General features: G+C 42.4%; 1 protein-coding gene across 2 annotated transcripts in view; it reads right to left on the bottom strand.

Moving 5' to 3' along the window:
• KCNH8 (potassium voltage-gated channel subfamily H member 8) overlaps positions 1 to 15,524 on the bottom strand; it is a 185,932-nt gene that overhangs the window by 47,280 nt on the left and 123,128 nt on the right. For both annotated transcript variants that reach the window (XM_062602054.1, XM_062602053.1), the window contains exon 8: positions 1,098 to 1,295. In XM_062602054.1, coding sequence (XP_062458038.1) covers positions 1,098 to 1,295 — 198 coding nt within the window. The remainder of the gene's footprint in view (positions 1 to 1,097; positions 1,296 to 15,524) is intronic.

Here is a 15,524-nt window from a genome sequence, read left to right as displayed (position 1 = left end):
ACTTGATGCCACAAATACATAGTTTATGGGTCATTTATTGTGTTCCAGCTTGCAAGTGTCAAGTTGCCAATTTGTTTTTTGACCAGGAAAATTTATGTTGCAAAGCTGACAACCAATGCCTTACTGACTACTGTTGCAGAAATACATACTAGTGTTTCCAGAGCAATTAGGCAAGCAGACAAAAATATGGGGGGGGTGGGGGGGGTGGGGCAGTAGGAAATTGTGGTTTGATTTTACCCTTCATGCCCACTATGTCATCTTTGGATAGTATGGTGTACACTCTATGAAATAGCACTGATGATTTTTTGTTGGAATAAAGGTAAAGAGAGAGGTGCAGGTACTTTCTTCAGTGGTCTTGGTTTACACCAAGCTCTGCAGGTGCTACCGGCTCATGTGCACAGGTGCCTCAGCAGAAAGGAGACCATAAATGAGCACTTGGCTTCCCCCAGCAGTGTGACTAGGTAATTAATATAAATACCACTGAGCTCCAAATAGGACAAAAACATTGCATTTAGATTCTAATCAGAACAGTGATGTGGTAAAATGTACTTCATGATAATTACAGAGATTTTTGTTTATGGTAGAGTCACATATAGTTCACCAAAAAGTTCTCCTGGCTCTCTTGCCTTCTCTCTGGGCTAGTGCTACACATGAGTATATGCACCAGCTCACAGCCAGATTCACTGGTGAGCTGCCCACCTCCCCTTGTTGTCATTCCTAGGGCTGCTATGGGGACAGAACTGGAGCTGAATGTACAGCAATTTCCTGGCTGACTGGAAGATTGCCAGGCACATAACCTGACAATAATGTGAGTTTGCATTTTACTGAGTGACAACTGTCTATTCTCACCTTAAGTGATCAAGTGGTTAGAAATAGGTCTGCTTAGGAGAGTTTGTCTTGTGTAAAATCTGCTAAGTTATTTCTTTCTTTTGTCATTTTAAATTAAACTTTCTGGGGTTTTTAGTTTTTTTTTTTTTTTTTTGTTTTTGGGGTTGGGTTTTTTGTTGGGTTTTTTTAGAAACTTAACAGCATCTAAACATTAATTTTACTTATCAATACCTCCCCAAAACATTTTAACATGATGTATTTCTACTTACCCCCAATAAGCATTGTGCAAATGGAGAAGATCTTTTCAGCGTCAGTATTGGCTGAAACATTTCCAAACCCAACACTGGTGAGGCTGCTGAGAGTGAAATATAGGGCAGCTATATAGGCACTTCTGATTGATGGGCCTCCTAGTGTATTATTCTCATAGTAAGGAGACTCAATACGTTTTCCTAGCTCATGAAGCCAACCTGAAAAACAAAGCATAAAAAGAAATATTAAGGAATAATGACACCATGAAAACCACACATTCTGTAAAACAAAGTAATTCTAAAAAAAACCCCTTATTTAAAGACAGTGAATTCTTCACACAATGTCAAGACTAAAAAGAATATTAAACTGTAGGAATTTATGCAGCATGCTAAGTATTGTGTCTCTGGAGTATTTATTTTTATGCATGATTATTTATAAGAACTTTATTTCTGTATGGAAATCAAGAGTTTTTGAATTGCATATTACAGATCTAATTAGATAATTCACAAGATCCATTATGGCACTGAAAGATAAAAATCATCACCTAATAACACTGCAGCAAGAATGCAATATTGATTTGGTTATTTCCATTAATTAATGCTTGGAAAGCTTTTTCAGATTCCAAGACTAATTTCTTTTAATAACAATTACATATTTAAAGCTTTTTGCGTGTCTCTTTTTCAGTAGAAAAGATTCAAACAACTAAATATAACTTACAAACGAGAATTAATTTTCAAAAGATGCATCAGTAAGTTTTTCTAAATTGTTCATTTAGTCTTATCTTTAATTTTGCTAAATGTCTCTATGTGTGCTACAGAAAGTAGAATTAGCTACTCCCTCATAGATATTAGAAAAACAAAACCAAACCAACAATAAAACCCAAAGCAATAAACCAGGAAAAAGTATGCAACGCCTGTTTTGCAATAGGGAAATAAATAACTTGAATGAATCGCATAAACACAATGCTTCACAAAAGTAAAGATAGGGAGAAAAAAACAAAGATAAAAATCATTCCTGTGCTCAGTTTTGCCTCTTAGATGGTTTGCCTGGGAGATTGAGAAGCTTTCCTGGCTATCCAGGAAGAACTGAGAAAAGAAAATATTCCTGGCTGAGTTTTATTTCAGACTATAGGTTGGAGGTCCCCCTGTTGTAAGCTGAGACCCGATAGACTGAAGCCAGCATCCATTTCTTCAGTTTGGATGAATCCAAATATGAAATGGGGGAAACCCCCCTGTACAGAATACCTGCAAAAGTTGGGGGCAGATTTAAAGTGCCTCTCCCAACACTTCTAGTTATGTTGGGGAAAAAAATCTGTAAGAATTTACCACTTAGAGCAGACTTCTTGAGCCATGGCTGCTACCACCCTCCATACTCGCATGCTCTCCTCCAGAGAAAGCTAAGCCAGAAGGGCTAGGCAATAACAGTGTAAGGTCTAGAACTGGGCCTGCTGCCCCACTCTGTGCAGGACAGTGAATTTATTTCAAGGCATAAGTGAAAGTGCTTTGAATTGTCATAAGATGACAGTACTGAGTGGGCTTGTTTACCTTACCTTACCAACCAAGAAAACTTATTAAAATCTCCTTGACTTTACTTTCATGGAAAGCATTAATCACATGAGACTATTTTATTATTATGGTTAAACTGAAATAAATGAAAGAAAAGCAAAAATAAAATTAAAAAACCCACCAAACCCAAAGCCTAACTGAATCAATACCAGTCCTCTTTCTGTGCACTACTGTTTTCCTGAGATTACATTACAGTTCCTCAATGATAATATGGCCTTTTGTACAGCAGATTTCATTCCTATGTTCAGGTCAGGGAACGTAATCCTACACATTAAAGAACAAAGAAAAAAACCTACAAAAATCCCTGTCAGAGAGCAGATAGAGTTAAAAAAAATCTATCTAAACCTAACATAGAGGAATACAATCATAAAGTTTCAATGTTGGTTTTGAAAGTGTTCTTGTTTATAAAGAAAATCAAAATCAAAATCACAAATAAAATGAAATTTCACAAAACTGGAACAAATGAAATAAGTTATTTTAATAACTGTAACTGATGTGTGACTACTGAAATAACACCTAAGAGAAAATCTCCTTCTTGCAAGTGTTCTAAATGCTACTAATTCCTGGCCTCTGTATTCCCATGTTTCTGCCTTTTGTTATCTGAATGAAGTTCATATTTGTTGTTCCTGATGGTCATATTTCATCAGATTGCAAGTTTCTCCACCTCAGTTTCAGCTATCAAGCAAATAGGCAAAGCAGCAATAGTTTAGCTATTGTTAGTTCATACGAAACATTACAAGCCTCAATTTCAGACTTACACATTTCCAGTGCTACCCAGAAACAGTGGATGACTCCATTCTTTAATTGATAGATTGGTAAACTGGTTTCTCCTTTACTGCACATTTTCAAGATTATCAAGCAAGACACCCAACCCTACTGAAACATAACTGATAAAGGATGCATTGTGGCTAGTACAGGTAAGGTACAAAAAAATATATGCTTACACTGTATCAAACAGCAGAAGTCCCTATATTATCTATAATATTTCTTATAATTCTAGCACCGAAGTACCAAATGGAATATTAACATTTTATATTTGCTGAGAAGCACACCTGACCAGGGCCAGTATTTGAAACAAGATAAGCGCTCTCAGCCTAGTTCTGTGGCATAACTGAGGGTCAAAGAAATTATTTTAGTCAGTAAGGTGAATGGCTTACCACTGACCTACAGCCGTAGCAATCAGCAATTATTAGCAATTGTTAAAAAATGCAAAAACAAATGCCCACTATGTAAGGAAAAGCTATTAGGTAACTTTCTTTAGAAATGGACAATGAGATTTGGAGCAGAAAATGTGCATTTGAAAGGGAAGACCCAAAAAATACATTCCTCTGATTTGCAGATTACAGCTTCTTATTTCTACTTTGGCTGTTAGAAATGATCCTAATCAGGATGTTTTGAAGAAATTATAGGGGTTGAAGTTTCAGCCAAAATACATAAAATGCTACAAGATTTTTCAGATCAACTAAATTTCTCAGATTTGTGTTGCTAGCACATTTTTTTTCTCCATTTGGGGCACAGATAAGATACTCTTGGCGCTAAAATCTTTCATTAGCCAATGCAAATAGTTGTGAGGTAACACAATTGACTAATGCCTATTACTATTTTGGTTCCTGTAGGAGACAGCTGTCAGCAGATTCTCTGGCAAACCTGAGTAATTAATTTCTGCCCTTACAGAAGAAGAGAAAAATAAATATACCTTGTAGTCAGAGGAAGCTTCCTAGAATTTAACGTTATTAAGATTGGCTGGCTCTGAATTAGTACTATCCAGATATAGCTCTAATTTTGAAAAATTTTTCGAACATCAATTAGCATAATTAAGAGGAAGATTTTTCAACGGGAAAAAGAGCACTTAAGTAATCAAGTCTTATCAGAAAAGTCAGCAGGATTTAGCTGTCTAGCTCCATTAGGCTACCTTGAAAACTGCTGGAAGAATCTGCATTAATTTTCATCTTATATGTGTATGGGGAATACTTAAGTACCAGCAGAAACATAAACAAGCATTTAAACATCTGTAGATGGCATGCTTTATAACTGGATATAAAACACATTATCTAGTTTACTGGACATCCAGAAACTCAGTCTTCCCTTGGTTTGTTGCTTGCATTGCATTGAGCAGGTAAATCACTCCCTATAATGTTCTATACCACTACTTAAATTTTACTTATATGCCATACACTTAACATAATGCTGTCTGGCACTTCAACAACTTAGAAAATAGTTACATTTTCTAATACATTGATTACCTGTGGTATTTATTTTATAAATCATTTTTTTTTTTCCAGTATAAGTGTAGATGAAAACTCACTGGCTTAATCTGCATTATTGTGTCAAGCAGTGCAAAGAGGTATGGATGAGGAGTATCTCTTAGAGTACCCCTGAATGCCTGAAAGCAGGAACAGTTCCCCAATATATCAGTGATAATGATGATAAAAGAGAAAGGGTCAGCCAAAACCCTTTTCATTAAGGAAAAGAGAAAAACTATACAAGAGAAACAAGACCTTTCGCCACTGGATTGCATTTTAAAATGAAAATCACCATGTGACCTGTGAGCTATGTTGATTTCCACTGCAGCAGTCCCTGGTTGCTGCTGATAGCTCCTCATTTTGGATCTAGAGTCTGGCAGCAAGAAGCTGTAGGTTTGCAGAAGAAGTCACACCACCGTTTCATTACATAGCTGCACACTCTGATCTGCCAATGATCGGCTCATATTTCCATTTTAAATGGGGGAAAACTGTTGCGAAGGTCCCACTAACCTCAATGAAGCACAGATTTTAGCTTGTATCTCTCTTCTAATTCCTTGGAATATTAACCTCCAGAAAACGAACCTTAGGGCAAAACAGTTGCTAAAGTAGAATAATTAGGTGAATTCCCTTCTTTATAGGTAAAAGCACTTGTGATTACAAGTTTCTGTGAGATTGTAAAAGTCCGAATTTGTTCCATCAATTGTCCATGTTGCTTCTTCAGAACATGCCATAAAAATCATTTAAGGGGGGGAAACCAGAGCTGATATTGTATATGAGGTAAGATGTTACCACCATTTTGTATAGCAGTATGATTAATATATTCTACCTTATCAAACTCTAATTATCATTCATTAGACATCAAAACATTAGCTTTGTTTTTAAGATTGCTTCCAAAGAATTTTACATAGTTACGCTCTAATTGTTTCTGACTGATACAATGCATTCAAAACTTATAGGTATACAAGAGGACTAAACCATTTTACTTATTCCAGTGTTCATGACTTTGCATTATTGAATCATCATTGCCTCTATTCTCATGGTGATTACTCATTTAAGGTATTCAAGTTCTCAAGAACCTCAAAGCCTTTTTTATCCCTGTCTAGACAAAATGGTTTTGACACCTGCAGTTTTTTCCTGCTAAAACATTTACATTTTTTCCCCCCAGACTAAGAATACACTAAACAGCACTATTCCCACTACTGTGGATCATCACTGTTATCCTTTCATTGTCACAAAACCTGAGCATTTGTTTACAGATTTGGTCCATGATGGAATTTTGCCTGTCAGGTACCAGAGCAGATGATTTAGGGATTAAAGACCCCCAGAGGTAACAGGAACAATCATACTTTCAGTCACTGTTGTGAAGGGCTGTAAATATAGTAGACCTGATTGCACCAGGTCACAAATAAACATGAACCAGGGTTTTCTTTCGCAAGTATTAGAACAAATATGCACTAAAAAAATAGAAAACCCCTGAAGGTGTGTCCTGGGTTCTGCAGTAGCAGTCATGTTTTTTTCCTTTGTGTTAACTGGTACAGTGCTGTGTTTTGACTTCCAGTTTGAGAACAGTGTTGGTGAAGCTGATGTTCTCGGTTGTTGCTAAGTGATGTTTACCCTGACCAAGGACTCTGTGAGGCTCATGCTCTGCCAGGGAGGAGGGGAAGCTGCGAGGAAGCAGGGACGGGGCACCTGACCCGGGCTAGCCGGGGAGGTATTCCATACCACAGCACGTCATGCCCGGGGTGAGGGGTAACTGGGAGTTACCCGGAAGGACAGGGGCTTCCGGGTGGAGCTCGTTTCTCTTGGCCGGTGGTATCGTATTCTCTTCCCTTGTTATTTTCCCTTATCATTGTTGTGCTGATAGTAGCGGTGGTGATTTGTTGCTGGACTGTTTTTGTCTCAACCCGTAGGAGTTGCACTCTCTCTCGATCCTCCTCCCCGTTCCTCCGGGAGCGGGGAAGGGGAGAGCCCCGGTGCGGGGAGGCAGGGGGGGGGAGACGGACACGGACCTCGATTGTTGTCAGCTCGGCACCACTCACTGGGAGTGAGTGAACAAGCTACCTGACTGGGTTTAAACCACGACAGTTCTTTTTGGCGCCCAACGTGGGGCACGAAGGGTTGAGATAAGAACAGATCTGACTGGATTGATAGTCACTCGTCACAATGCTGATTTATTGGCTCTCAAGGTTGTTCCTCTTGATCTCACAGTTTCAGTATATGATATCTTACGTCCATCCGGTACTTGCTGTATTAGTGTTTTTCAAGTGTGGGGCTTGGGCTAAGGTTTTTATCCCATTGTACTTTATGGTAATGACTTGTAATACAATAGAATCATTGATCATGAAACTGATCTGGCTTATGTTCCCAGTGTGGTCACCACCTTTATACTTTGGGAGGTATATGATGGAGGTGCTTAGCAATTACACATCTTTTTTCTCCTTCTCAGGTGCTCAACCTGGGAAGGAGACATCCTTTTACCCTCCTAGTCGTCCCCCCAGACCATTTACATTTGAGAGTTTTGAATTTTTTGAATGGCCTTTTAATGCTGTTGAGACTTGTTTGCTGATGGTGATGGGAATCACCATGCTAACACGCATACAGAGTGTGTTTTACCCACTACTGATTTCAAGAGTTAAGCAGATTCAGGTTTGGGTCTTGTCTGGGGTCAAACGACGATGTAGGAGGACCGAGAGATTTTCCCTGAGGCTGGACAGCCATGAGTGGCAGGGTGTGTGGGATAGTATGGGCAAGTATCTAGGTCAGTGGGCCCCTCCAGTACTTTGGAATTTCACTACCGAACAACTGCAAAATCCAGAAGAATTAGTAAAACACTTAAATGAGGTGTGTGGTCATTCTGGCCATACCAGAGATGGACAAATCACGGCAACGTGCTGGGGCTTGGCCTATGCTTACAGGGCCTTGTTCAACACTATCCAGCACCTTCAAAAGGAAAAGAATGTCGGCGGATCTGAGGGCAAAGCAACAGTCGCTACTCAAACTTTGGCTGCAATGAACAGCACAGCTGTCCCAGTGGCAAGTACAGCAGCTGCTCAAACTTCAACTGCAACAGACAGCGCGGTTACCCCAGCTCCAAGCACAGTAGCTACACCACCCCCAGTAACAAGTACAGTTGCTACTCAAACCACAGTGATAATCACTGCAGCCAAACCAGAGGACCAATTCGTACCAATATCAGTTGCCCCTGTACGCAAGAGAACAAGCAAAAAGGAGGCAAAAAGGGTGAAGCGAGATGAAGAACCAATGAATTCACCACCCGGTCCAGAATCTGATCAGGAGTCATCATCACATGACGAAGAAGAAGAAGAAGAGGTAACTTCTCGACCTCGGACCTCAACCGAGCTGCGGAATATGCGAAAAGATTTTACCCGTCAACCAGGGGAGCACATCATCACCTGGTTACTCCGATGCTGGGACAATGGGGCTGATGGTCACGAACTAGAAGGTACAGAAGCCAAGCAGCTGGGATCACTTGCTAGAGAAGGGGGAATTGACAAAGCAATTGCAAGAGAGAAAAAGTCCCTCAGTCTTTGGAGGAGGCTCTTGGCAGCTGTGAAAGAAAGGTTTCCGTACAAGGACGATGTTACGAGTCGTTCAGCCAAGTGGAATACTATAGACAAAGGCATCCAGTCTCTGAGGGAATCGGCCATCGTAGAGATGATCTATCACATCAAGCCGAATAACGGGGATACACCTATAGATCCAGATGAAGTTGAATGTACACGACCCATGTGGCGAAAACTTACACGGAATGCACCGTCATCATATGCCCATTCATTGGCAACAGTAACCTGGAATGACATAGTACCACTAACAGTGGATGAAATGGTTCATAAACTCCGAGAGTTCGAAGACAACCTCACCCCTTCCATCATCTCAGCTGTGAAAAAACTGTCCCAGGACATCGAACAATTGAAGGACAATCTATCTGATTTATCCAGCTCCTCACGTGTACCAACACGCGTCTCAGCTATTAACAAAAGGCGTCCTATTGTTCAAGAGAGGAGATACAGGAGGTATACGCCACGGGGTACCCTATGGTTTTACCTGCTGGATCACGGAGAAGACATGACAAAGTGGGATGGAAAACCTACTTCAGCTTTGGAGGAACGGGTGAGTGAACTGAAGAGGGGAGCAAGGGCCAAGACTGATTGTCCCATGAGAGCTACGGCTTCAGTCTCTGGTGATCAGTTTCCCAGATGGAGTGGAAGAGCTGATTTTACTCCAGCTCCTGTGATAACGAAGAATAATCCCTTTCAACACGACTTAAGTGTCCAATGCTGTGACGACTGTTAGAGGGGCCCTGCCTCCAGCCAGGTGGAGGTAGGGGACAATCGGATTTACTGGACTGTGTGGATCAGATGGCCTGGCACATCAGTCCCACAGAAGTATAAGGCTCTAGTAGATACCGGTGCACAGTGTACCCTGATGCCATCAAGCTGTCAAGGGGTGGAACCCATCTATATTTCTGGAGTAACAGGAGGATCCCAAGAGTTGACTGTGCTGGAGGCTGAAATCAGCCTGACTGGGAGGGAATGGCAAAAGCACCCTATTGTGACTGGTCCAGAGGCTCCATGCATTCTCGGCATAGACTACCTCAAGAGAGGGTACTTCAAAGACCCAAAAGGGTACCGGTGGGCTTTTGGTATTGCTGCTTTGGAGACTGAGGAAATTGAGCAGCTGTCCACCTTGCCTGGTCTCTCAGAAGATCCCTCTGCTGTGGGGTTGCTGAAAGTTGAAGAACAACAAGTGCCAATTGCGACCACAACAGTGCACCGGCGGCAATATCGCACCAACCGAGACTCCCTGATTCCCATCCATCAGCTGATCCGTAGACTGGAGAGTCAGGGGGTGATCAGCAGGACCCGCTCACCCTTCAATAGCCCCATATGGCCAGTGCGAAAGTCGAATGGAGAATGGAGACTAACAGTAGACTATCGTGGCCTGAATGAAGTCACACCACCATTGAGTGCTGCCGTACCGGACATGCTAGAACTTCAGTATGAACTAGAGTCAAAGGCAGCCAAGTGGTATGCCACGATTGATATTGCCAATGCATTTTTCTCAATCCCTTTGGCAGCAGAGTGCAGGCCACAGTTTGCTTTTACTTGGAGGGGTGTCCAGTTCACTTGGAACCGACTGCCCCAGGGGTGGAAACACAGCCCTACCATTTGCCACGGACTGATCCAGAATGCGCTGGAACAGGGGCAAGCTCCAGAACACCTGCAATACATTGATGACATTATTGTGTGGGGCGATACAGCGGAAGAAGTCTTTGAGAAAGGGAGGAAAATAATCCAAATCCTGCTGAAAGCTGGTTTTGCCATAAAACGGAGTAAGGTCAAGGGACCTGCACAGGAGATTCAATTTTTGGGAATAAAATGGCAAGATGGACGTAGACAGATCCCCACAGATGTGATCAACAAGATAACAGCAATGTCTCCACCAACTAATAAGAAAGAAACACAAGCTTTCTTGGGTGCAGTGGGGTTCTGGAGAATGCACATCCCAAATTACAGTTCGATTGTAAGCCCTCTCTATCATGTGACCCGGAAGAAGAATGATTTTAAATGGGGCCCTGAGCAACAACAAGCCTTTGAGCAAATTAAACGCGAGATAGTTCATGCAATAGCCCTTGGACCAGTCCGGACCGGACCAGATGTAAAAAATGTACTGTACACTGCAGCTGGGGAGAACGCTCCTACCTGGAGCCTCTGGCAGAAAGCTCCAGGGGAGACTCAAGGTCGACCCCTCGGCTTTTGGAGTCGGGGATATAAAGGATCTGAGGCCAGCTATACCCCAACTGAGAAAGAGATACTGGCAGCCTATGAAGGGGTTCGAGCTGCTTCGGAAGTGATTGGCACTGAAGCACAGCTCCTTCTGGCACCCCGGCTGCCCGTGCTGGGCTGGATGTTCAAAGGCAGGGTCTCCTCTACACATCATGCAACCGATGCTACATGGAGTAAATGGGCTGCACTAATTACACAACGAACTCGAATAGGAAATCCCAGTCGTCCAGGCATTCTAGAAGTCATCATGGACTGGCCAGAGGGCAAAGATTTCGGAATGTCACCAGAGGAGGAGGTGATGCGCGCTGAAGAGGCCCCACCATATAATAAACTGTCAGAAAGTGAAAAGCAGTATGCCTTGTTTACTGGTGGCTCTTGCCGTATTGTGGGAAAGCATCGGAGATGGAAGGCAGCTGTATGGAGTCCTGGGCGACAAGTTGCAGAAACTGCTGACGGAGAGGGTGAATCGAGTCAGTTTGCCGAGGTGAAAGCCATCCAGCTGGCCCTGGACATTGCTGAACGAGAAAAGTGGCCAGTACTTTATCTCTATACTGACTCATGGATGGTGGCAAATGCCCTGTGGGGGTGGTTGAAGCAGTGGAAGCAGAGCAACTGGCAACGCAGAGGTAAACCCATCTGGGCTGCTGCACTGTGGAAAGATATTGCTGCCAGGGTGCAGAACCTGGTGGTGAAGGTACGTCATGTAGATGCCCATGTACCCAAGAGTCGGGCCACTGAGGAACACCAGAACAACCAACAAGTGGATAAAGCGGCTAAGATTGAAGTGGCTCAGATGGACTTAGATTGGCAACGTAAAGGTGAATTATTTTTGGCCCGGTGGGCCCATGACACTTCAGGCCATCAGGGCAGAGATGCAACATATAGATGGGCCCGTGACCGAGGGGTGGACTTAACAATGGACACTATTGCCCAGGTTATTCATGAGTGTGAAACATGTGCTGCAATTAAACAAGCCAAGCGGTTAAAGCCTCTTTGGTATGGAGGACGATGGTTGAAGTATAAATATGGGGAGGCCTGGCAGATTGACTATATCACACTGCCACCAACCCGCCAAGGCAAGCGCCATGTGCTTACCATGGTGGAAGCAACCACCGGGTGGCTGGAAACATACGCCGTGCCCCATGCCACTGCCCGGAACACCATCCTGGGCCTTGAGAAACAGATTTTGTGGCGACACGGCACCCCAGAGAGAATTGAGTCAGACAATGGGACTCATTTCCGGAATAACCTTCTAGATATTTGGGCCAAAGAGCATGGCGTTGAGTGGGTATATCACATCCCCTACCATGTACCAGCCTCTGGGAAAATCGAACGGTACAATGGGCTGTTAAAAACTACACTGAGACCAATGGGTGGGGGAACTTTCAAGCATTGGGATACACACTTACCAAAGGCCACCTGGTTGGTCAACACCAGAGGATCTGCCAACAGGGCTGGCCCAGCCCAGTCAGAACTGTTACATATTGTAGAGGGGGACAAAGTTCCCGTGGTGCATATGAAGAATTTGCTGGGGAAGACAGTCTGGGTAATTCCTGCTTCAGGTAAAGGCAAACCCACTCGTGGGATTGCTTTTGCTCAGGGACCTGGATATACTTGGTGGGTAATGCGGGAAGATGGGGAAGTCCGATGTATACCTCAAGGGGATTTGATTTTAGGGGAAAACAGCCAGTGAACTCAATTGTATGCTGTTGCCTGCTGTGTAATGCTTTTATAGCCCATCAACTAGATGTCTCCAGGTCACCAGCGACTGGCCCTGACTTCCCTCCAGCCATCATCCCAACAGAGAATGAACTTTGAACATCATGGACCGAATGGACTCGGCAGCATTATAGGGATTGGTCCATGCACTAAGAAAATGATTTTTCCTCTTGGTCTGTATGTATATGGATGTATATATGTGGGAGAGCGATGGTGTATTGAAAATGTGGGATCTGAGCATGACGTGAATGGTATGGAATAAGGGGTGGATAATGTCCTGGGTTCTGCAGTAGCAGTCATGTTTTTTCCTTTGTGTTAACTGGTACAGTGCTGTGTTTTGACTTCCAGTTTGAGAACAGTGTTGGTGAAGCCGATGTTCTCGGTTGTTGCTAAGTGATGTTTACCCTGACCAAGGACTCTGTGAGGCTCATGCTCTGCCAGGGAGGAGGGGAAGCTGCGAGGAAGCAGGGACGGGGCGCCTGACCCGGGCTAGCCGGGGAGGTATTCCATACCACAGCACGTCATGCCCGGGGTGAGGGGTAACTGGGAGTGACCCGGAAGGACAGGGGCTTCCGGGTGGAGCTCGTTTCTCTTGGCCGGTGGTATCGTATTCTCTTCCCTTGTTATTTTCCCTTATCATTGTTGTAGCTGATAGTAGCGGTGGTGATTTGTTGCTGGACTGTTCTTGTCTCAACCCGTAGGAGTTGCACTCTCTCGATCCTCCTCCCCGTTCCTCCGGGAGCGGGGAAGGGGAGAGCCCCGGTGCGGGGAGGCAGGGGGGGGGGAGACGGACACGGACCTCGATTGTTGTCAGCTCGGCACCACTCACTGGGAGTGAGTGAACAAGCTACCTGACTGGGTTTAAACCACGACAAGGTGTCATACAGCCACAGGTTCCACGAGCGTGAAAGTGCAGCTCCATCATGTGTGCTCAAATGGCATAATTGCACAATACTAAAATGCAATATATGACAGAACCAAAGGAACATCTACTGCAGTGAAATTCACATAGTCAAATTCTGTGGAGGGAAATTCTTGGCATGACATAGAAGAGAAATAGATTTAACTATATGAAACACAGTTTTATCTCAACTGCTTGTGGCTGGAGCCCTTGTGGTAGGGGCACACATAAAGACACTGTAGGCTGCCATCTGTGACCCCAGTACCACGGCCCAGGCACCAGCCATGCTGCCTGGGAACTGCCATACATCCAACAAGTATGGGGATCAGTGCATGATAGAAGCATCTGTCCTCCACAATTCACGGTCTCATCTCTTTCCTTTGTGACACCCTAACTCTATTTTTTTTTAATCTGATTTATGTCTATTTCAATATTTTTCTCCATTTTAATTTGTCTGGGTTATAATCTTTAGTACCATTCTGGTGCATTCATTGCACCAGCTTATCCAGATAGAGTTAACTATATTAACCTTATACAAGCAGATTATACTTGACCTCTGGGCTCAATAGACATTTAAGTGCCAACAGAAGTGAAGCATGTGAGTATTACCATGATGAAAACCACAGAACATTTTCTACAGATATATATAAAAGTTTATGCACTTTTGTTGGATGAATGCCCAAATTATAGTAAATAACAACTCGACAAAAAAATCCCTTTAATATGTAATTAAAGAGAAAAAAAAATATCCTTTACTCTCAAGCATTCTATCCCTCTTCCTATTAAGTAGATAAAATCTTTAGAGGGGAGTGGACAAATTTTGAGAGATTTCATGCTTCAGGTCTGAGTTGTTAATTTCTTTAAAACCTAATGCATAAACCAAAATAAAACCTTCATCCCTGTAAATGTATGTGTATCATTTAAATGTGTAAATGTATATGTATCATTTAAATGTGTAAATGTATATGTATCATTTAAACACCCATGTGAAATCACTAACAGCATATTTTGGGAAGCTTGAAAACAATGGCAGTGACAAGAAATGTAAAAATTTTAAATGAAAAGTAGTTGAGTTTCAAAAGCATGCTCTTCTCAGAAACAATGTGACAAAGTCATAACAAGATATTGACCCATTGTGCTCACTGAAAATGGAGTTTTCAAAGTGTGATAAATATTCAATAAACTAAAGAGTTTCAGGAATAAGAGGTGCTCAATCAAAGGATTAAAAAAAGAAAAATAATCTAAGATTTAATTGTAATGTTGCTGATAACAACAGAAACACAGCTGAGCCCAGAGAAGTGCTGAAAACCTGACAACTAAACTTTAATTATCTGACAACACTTAATTCTAAATTGCAAGTATCACTGCTTAGAATAAACAAGAAAAATGTCTGTATTCCCATGGTAAAATTGACGCTCCACTGGAGATGCTCACAAAATTCCTTTGTGGGGAGCATTTAATTTCTTGTTATCAGCAGGGTGTGGCCTTTTAAATAATTTACATTTTCATTTTGGAATGCCATAAATGCAGGGAAAGATACTTTTTTATCCTACAGGATGTTTTTAATCCATTCCAGTGAAGGCACTATAGACACATGAATTATAATGCAATTTCCAAAATCTCTCTGGTTGATCACTCCTGGGCATGTTCACGACTTGTAAGTGGTAGAGCAATAGGCCTGATATGAAATTACTTGTAATGCCAGCATTTTTTTTTTTAAACAGTGTTGGAAATATATCTTTTAACAAATGTTTGGTCACAGGTAAGAACAGGGTGGGCTTCTGTGTCTTTTCCACCTAATGAAAATGCTACACAAAAATTCAAGAAAACACAGTGTACATGAATTACAAATAGCTTCAAACATTTCAAATCCCAGTTTCTAACCAAAACCCAACTATGTGTGATGGTTTTGACTGGGATAGAGTTAATTTTCTTCCTAGTAGCTAGGATGAGGCTCTGTTTCAGAGTTGTGCTGAAAACAGTGTTGCTAGCACATTTTAGTTATTGAGCAGTGCTTACACAAGAGCCAAGGCCTTTTCTGCTACTCACCCCACCCCAACAGTGAGTTAGGCTGTGGGTACACAAGAAGTTGGTCAGCCAGGACAGCTGACCCAAGGGGTGTTCCATACCATATGGTGTCATGCTTAGAAATAAGAAACGAAATAAGAAGGAAAGGGGGGATGTTGCGAATGATGGTGTTTGTCTTCCCAAT

The sequence above is a fragment of the Pezoporus occidentalis genome, unplaced genomic scaffold (genome assembly GCF_034315485.1).
Source record: "Pezoporus occidentalis ecotype Australia unplaced genomic scaffold, CSIRO_AGI_Poc_V1 ctg75, whole genome shotgun sequence".
Taxonomy (NCBI): domain Eukaryota; kingdom Metazoa; phylum Chordata; class Aves; order Psittaciformes; family Psittacidae; genus Pezoporus; species Pezoporus occidentalis.
The sequence above is the reverse complement of the archived record's forward strand: the minus strand, read 5'-3'. Positions and strand labels throughout refer to the sequence as shown.